The sequence below is a fragment of the Aedes aegypti genome, unplaced genomic scaffold, assembly GCF_002204515.2.
Source record: "Aedes aegypti strain LVP_AGWG unplaced genomic scaffold, AaegL5.0 Primary Assembly AGWG_AaegL5_hic_scaff_934_PBJ_arrow, whole genome shotgun sequence".
NCBI lineage: Eukaryota > Metazoa > Arthropoda > Insecta > Diptera > Culicidae > Aedes > Aedes aegypti.
In genome coordinates this window covers 21,640-28,448 of record NW_018736639.1, presented here as the reverse complement: position 1 = coordinate 28,448, position 6,809 = coordinate 21,640, and the positions used below count along the sequence as shown (strand labels likewise).

Below are 6,809 nucleotides of genomic sequence, written 5' to 3'. Positions count from 1 at the left end.
GAAGAATAAATCCGTGAAGAACTTCTAAAGAAAATTCTGAAGTTATCTCATATAAAACTAGTGGAAGTATTAAAGTCACTATTAATTATCAATGATCTCTGAAATAACGCCTGAACTCTTGAGTAAGTTGCAGAGGATTTTCTAGATAATTTGCTAAGATAAACTTAAAAACAAAATCAATCGAATCTCGGGATACCACTTTGCAGGATTTTCTAAAGGAATTCCTCGAAAAACATTGGAAACAATCTCTATAGAAGCTTGTGTAGGAATGATCGGAGGAATTATTGGGAAAATTGGTATGGTATTAGCTGGTGTGAAAACTTAAATAAACTTTCAAAAGTTGCATGAGAATTTTTGGGAAAATTTTTTTTTAAATGTTTGGAAAACTGCAGGAGTAATACTTGGATGAAATGCTGAAGAAATTTTTAAGTAAATAAATGTTTTTTTTTTCGAAGAACCCTTAGAAATTTTGGATTTTGGGATAAATTGTGGATGTTATTCTTGAAGAAATCTACATGAACAGAAGAAATTCTTGCAGGCTTTCTTAAAAAAAAACCCACAGCGATTTTTTTTTCAAAAATTCGATCAGAGATAGAATTCATGAGGCTCTTCATAGTCTCTGAAATTTCTCTGAAGCATAGTTTAATTTATTTTACAATCTTTCTGCTGATCTTATTTTTTATTTTTTTTTTTTGCTAAATCGTGGGTAGGACAATCTTTGAGTGTCCTACCCAGGTGTTTTTTGTGCGTAGTACATGTCCTACCTGTCCTACCCACTTCCCGCGCCACTGTATATCAATGACAATTGATATCAAATTATGATTCAGCATCGAGTTGCTGAAAATAGAATATGTTTTCGACTTGCTTTCTTTTCGGTGTTGGACTTTGCCCGGGAAGATAAAGTTTTTTTTTATATTTATACATTAACAATTCTCGCTGAAACCAGGCCGCCATCGGCACCCATCATTAGAATTCCAACTTTATGTTACTGATTGTTAGTACGCCAGCTTAGCTAAACAGTTTACGAAAAAGACAATTTTTGATAAATCTCAGGTATTTCTTCACGTGATACGTCTTATAATGGAACACTTAGCAAACTTAGTGGCATCGTGTGGAGGAAATATATATGTAGCTTACATCTGAGACAAAAGCTGAGCTCGTTTAGAATTCTGAGGTCATCAATCAGAAAGTTGAAAATAAAAACTGAGTAAGATAGACTACAAAACTAGGTGAAGCAATGGTATTTATCCTATGAAATGAACGATTTTCTTAATCATGTTCTACGATTTTGACGTATATGATGGCAAGTGCACGAAATTCTAAACGAGCGGTGCGCTAATGGTGAAAAAACGGGTTTTCTATTTAAATTCAAGATGGCGGCCAAATTCAAAATGGTCGTCAAAATATTTTCTTGTCTCAGATGAAAGCTATATCCTTCCTCTATACGATGCTACAAGTTTACTATGTGTTCCAAGGAAAATATGAGAGATATCACGTTGAAGAAATACCGTAAATTCGGGTGAAATTGATCAGTAGGTGAAATTGATCACTGTGTCACTCGATTTTATTTCTTACTAATGGAGTACAAATATCAATGTAACCTGCTGTGAATGACGTTGTTTGTAGTAAGTATGTCCAAATTGTGTGTTGTGAAGTTTTTGCGTTCAAAAATGTTCATTTCTATGAAAATAATGTAAAATTTCAAAATCATCTACGGTGCAGTATTGACGAACATCAATGATCTTCTGATTCTAGACAAGAATTTGGACATGGTATAATCATGAAAGCTTGTGAGGGTACTTAAGATATATTCCCAACTAGATTGCATAACCAAAACTCGTACCAATTCGCTGATTTGTTGAAATAAATGAATTTCTGTTAGATATCAGGAAATTCCTTAGGGAATTGCATACTTTTAGGCGCTTTCTGCGTTATTCTTGAAATTTAAATATTCATTTCACCCGAAATTACGGTACCTAAGATTTATCAAAAAAATGGGCTTTTTCGCAAACTGTTTAGCTAGCGTACAAGGAGTCAACCAATAAATTTATAATTATATAAAATGACAGCATTAACAAAAATTTCAAATGATAGCTTTTCGGAAACAATATATACTATCAAATACTTCAATGATAAATTAATATCATATCATGGAATCAACTTGATGCTGAAAACAAGATATGATTTCGACTTGCTTTCTTTTTGATGTTAGACATTGCTCGGGTAGCGACTAGAGTTGTAGAAAACATACTTAGCTTAGCTTAGACTGACTACAACATATCAATGGTTGCTATTCCGTGATTGACCGAAGTCAGTGAAAATGCACAAAGAATCAACTAGAAGTTCGGCTGGGATTGGCCATAATCTTCTTCAATGTGCATAATTCAGTGTCTCTATTTATACAGGGTCAATAACGGCGCCGGCCACGTCCTTGCAGTCAGGTGGGTTTGGGGAAAGGAATGTTAGTGTGTAACCTTTGCTATTTGGAGACCGTGTTTGCCTCTGCATCTCCACAAAGGTTACTGGGAGGGATGTATGTAAATGGGAAGGATTGTTGGGTCACAGGATTCACTTTGATAAGCGATTAGACCATGATAAATAATGATTTGTGAGATATAAACATGCTTATTTGTAAAAATAATGTTTTCATTTGATATGAACAATTTCTATGTAGTGGAAAATTATACCGACACTTGAGGTGACGAACCATTCAAAGTTTGTTGAACAAATACCTAAATGTAACATTCCTACAGCTGTCAGGACGAAAGCATGTGTTATTATATTTTACTTATTTGAAAAGAAACAAAAAACTCGATTGGTTGGAACATCATAGAACACTCTTATTCTTATGCCGAAACTTACAGTGGCGAACCATCAAAAGTTTGTTGAATAAAGTGAACCTTTCGCAAGTCTATACTTGTAGTGTCGAACCATTCAAAGTTTTTTTTTTTAATTACAAAAATAAAAGTAAAAAGGGGTGTTCTGAAAATAAAAAAAAATGTGAAACATAAATAATTCATGAATCAGAGTTTGTGTCGACACTCACAGTGACGAACAATTCATAGTTTGTTGAAAATTCATATTTACGTCCCACAATTGTAACGATTAAATGTGCAGTCATACATATTTTATAGATTAGAAATAGTAGCATTACACGAGCTCACCAATTGATCCTTTATCCTTCACTGTGCAGCCACAATCCACTCTCAGCCTCACTCGTTTGCTCGGCTATATAAAAGCACTCAGAAAAAAATAGGCATGCGACCCGAAAAGGAAAAAAAAACTTGGCTTTCTTGACGCATTGCCCAGCAGCAAGCGTCAAGGTCAAAGGGTCAAAAAGAACTCTCGACTAGAGTTGTAGAAAACATACTGGTTAATTCTCGAAAATCCATATGAGAATCACTGGATGAATTTCTGAACAAATATTAAAAGTGATAAATGAAGAAAATTTTGAACAATTTCTGAAATTGCTTGTGATGGAATTCCTGGAGAAATTATGAGCAAAATATAAGAGTAATACCTGCCGTAATATCACGAGAAAACTTCAATAAAATCTTGAAGCGCCCTTTGAAAAAAAAATCGTTCGGTCTCTCTCTGAACTACTTTTTAAAATATTCCTTGTATGCTCTGTATTTTTTCCTTAGTTTTCTGATTGGTCTGTTTTTTATTCGTCTTTCGTGATTGTCATATTTGTCTTTCATGTCTCTTTTTCAGAAATGTGGTCTCAAAATTTCCTGTTTTAGAACACTCAACCGCTACCAGTTCAGGTAGAAGGGTTAATGCTTGAATTTCGATTGAATCGTCTGTTTTTTTTTCAGCGTTTAGGTTTTACCGTATTGACAAATGCAAAAAAGCCATTTCATGGCGAGCCCGCTGGGAAGCTCACCTCACCTGCTGACCCAACGGTTTGGTGATGATGAAGAGCTTCACTTAGGCCAAGATATGCAAGCAGACCATGGAACTCGTATTCTTCGAAAGAATTTTCCTGAGACCTGGCTTTGGACGGAAATGATAGAAGTGGAGTGAGTTCAAACATTGAATCTAAGAAAAGCGATCTGTTATTTAATGGTAACGTTTTCCGTGAAATTAGTGACAAGGGACACGTGGATATCACAGACATCATACCAGACACCATGACCAGTTGGTCAATCAGTGCCTTTGCAATCAACACGAATCATGGGCTGGGAGTAGTAAAAAATCCGGTTGCTTTAACTGTGCTTAAACCCTTCTTCGTCACCGTTAATCTACCGTATTCAATTGTAAAAACGGAACAAGCAGTCGTTGAAGTATTCGTACATAATTATTTGAACCAAGCTCAGCACGTCACGGTACGAGTACAGAACGCACAAAAAGATTTCATTCATTGTAAGTATGGAAGTTAGTTCAAATTTGTATAGGCACCTAATAATTAATATGTTTCTGCTTATAGCGGACCTGGAAGTTTCAAAAACAGTTTTCGCACCGAGTAACAGCGTTAAAACAGTGACATTTGCATTGAAACCTAAGCGATCTGGGAACCTTACAGTTACAATATTAGCCGATTGCTCCTTAGCGACAGATGCCATACAACGTAACCTCCGAGTGACGCCTGGTGGATTGCAATACTTTGAAAATTCTGCACGATTCATTGAAGTTCAGAACTCATCGATGTCGTTCGATCCTATCAAGTTGGTAATACCGAGAACTGCAACGTATGGATCGGTATCAATTACTTTCTCAGTCGAGGGATTTTTGCTAGGAGCAGCTCTGACTAATCTCGATCATATAATTCGATTGCCATCTGGCTGTGGTGAACAGAACATGCTCAATTTGGTGCCAAGTGTGATTGCTTTGGAATACATGGACAACACTGACACACTGACCTACGGTATCAAAGCCAAAGCCATCGATTATCTGCAGAAAGGCTACCAGAATCAACTCAAGTACAAGCTAAGAGATGGATCCTTTAGCGTCTTTGGTCAATCTGACGGTCGCGGAAGTGTATTTTTGACTGCACTAGTAGCGAAAGTATTCACATTCGCTAAAAGACATATAACAATCGACAATTATGTTATAGAGAAGGCCTTTAATTGGCTTCGGGAAAGGCAATTAAGTGATGGACGCTTCGTAGAATCTGGACGAATATACTACAAAGAGTTACAAAGTGGTGTGCAAGATGGCACAACATTGACGGCTTACACTTTAATAGCCTTTCTGGAACATAAATCACTTACTCAGAAATACTTGTCAGTTGTAAATAAAGGCACAGAATACATTGCCAAAACGTACAGATTTGATGGAAATCCATATAGTCTTGCTTTAATTGCATACGTACTCCAGCTTGCAGGTCATCCAAGAAAACATTATTTTTTTCGATAAGCTTGTAGAGCTCTCAAAGATTAATGAGGATAGAACTATGCGTTGGTGGGGAAGTGGGTCCACCAGTATCGAGACCACGGCTTATGTCCTGCTGACCTACATGAGTAGAGGATCGTACATTGATGCTAAATCGATCATGAGATGGATGGTGTCACAAAGATATGACAAAGGAGGGTACAGTAACACTCAGAATACGTTTGTAGGTCTCCAAGCACTGGGAAAATACTCGCGTGTCATGTCTTTGTCGAATCAAAATTACGATGTCTTCGTAAATTACGATAGCGAACGCCAACGGCTGCACATGAATTCTACGACTTCTCTAGTTGGACATAAATTTAATATACCGTCAGATGTACGACAAGTCAAAGTAGACGTTGAAGGCACCGGTGCTGGAGTATTTCAGATAGCACACAAATATAACAATATTGCTCATGACAGTGTGCCACGATTTAAAATAGAAAAAACATTGTTCAAAATCCGTTCTGACGGTGTTGCCAATATGACAATTCAGGCCATTTACCGACCGAAAAAAGATTTTGAAGAAACTAACATGGTCATGATCGAAGTTATGTTTCCAAACGGTTACGTTGTAACAAATAGCCAACTGAAGCAACTCGAAAAAAACAACCAAATTCGAGTGAGTGATGCTCCGTCATACAACCAACAATAAGCAAACTGTTTAATTATCTTTTCTAAAATCCACAGCGGTCAGAAACTGCAGATGGGGACACCAGGTTGATTCTATATTTGGATCCGATGCGGCCAAACAATCCCGTCTATGTTGATGTGGAAGCATTTCGGAAATCAACTGTTCTAAACCAGGCTCCGGGATGGATCAAGGTTTACGACTATTATGATCCCAGTAAGTTGCCACCGCTCAAACCATGAACCTTTGAGTGTTATTCTAGTTGTTACAATTCCTCTTTATTTCGTTCCAGCACGGGAAGCCATCGAATATTTCGATCCCATTTCCAACTAAAATATTTCAAAGGCTTACCAGAAGCATTCAGTATAATTTTGAAACATGTAATGCATTTACGAAAGGTGTTAAGCATTGGCGTAGGAACAGGGAGGCCAGTTCGCCCCAGAATTTTGTATGATAATAAGTATAAAAGTTTAACACAAAAAAACACGATTCTTACGCGAAAAAATGTTCTGAATGAATTAACATTACTCTTATTATTGACAAAAAACAGTAGTTACGTTCTTCTATTATGCACAGCAGTAGTTGAATAATTTCACTTGCCATACATATTGGCCTAAGATGGACACACGAACCCGAGAAAAATGAAGGAATACTTTTGCGTAGGCAGAGCCGTAGCGTAGCCTCACGGCGCCCTTGGCGAACCTCCCTTTGGGCGCCCCCAAGTCAATTTCGTTTTCATAATGCAAGTGTGTAAGTGATTTTCGTAAAACTTCCCATGTAAAGTTGATTTAGAGTGGGTCGATGT

General features: G+C 36.9%; 1 protein-coding gene across 1 annotated transcript; it reads left to right on the top strand.

Annotated features, from left to right (window-relative positions):
* The first annotated feature begins 3,834 nt into the window (after positions 1-3,834).
* LOC110681450 (C3 and PZP-like alpha-2-macroglobulin domain-containing protein 8) lies at positions 3,835-6,556 on the top strand. The gene is given in 6 exon segments (XM_021857209.1): positions 3,835-4,022; positions 4,091-4,365; positions 4,430-5,355; positions 5,357-5,995; positions 6,064-6,220; positions 6,297-6,556. Coding segments are annotated over 6 exon segments (2,052 nt in total). The 5' UTR covers positions 3,835-4,008; the 3' UTR covers positions 6,338-6,556.
* Positions 6,557-6,809: the final 253 nt, after the last annotated feature.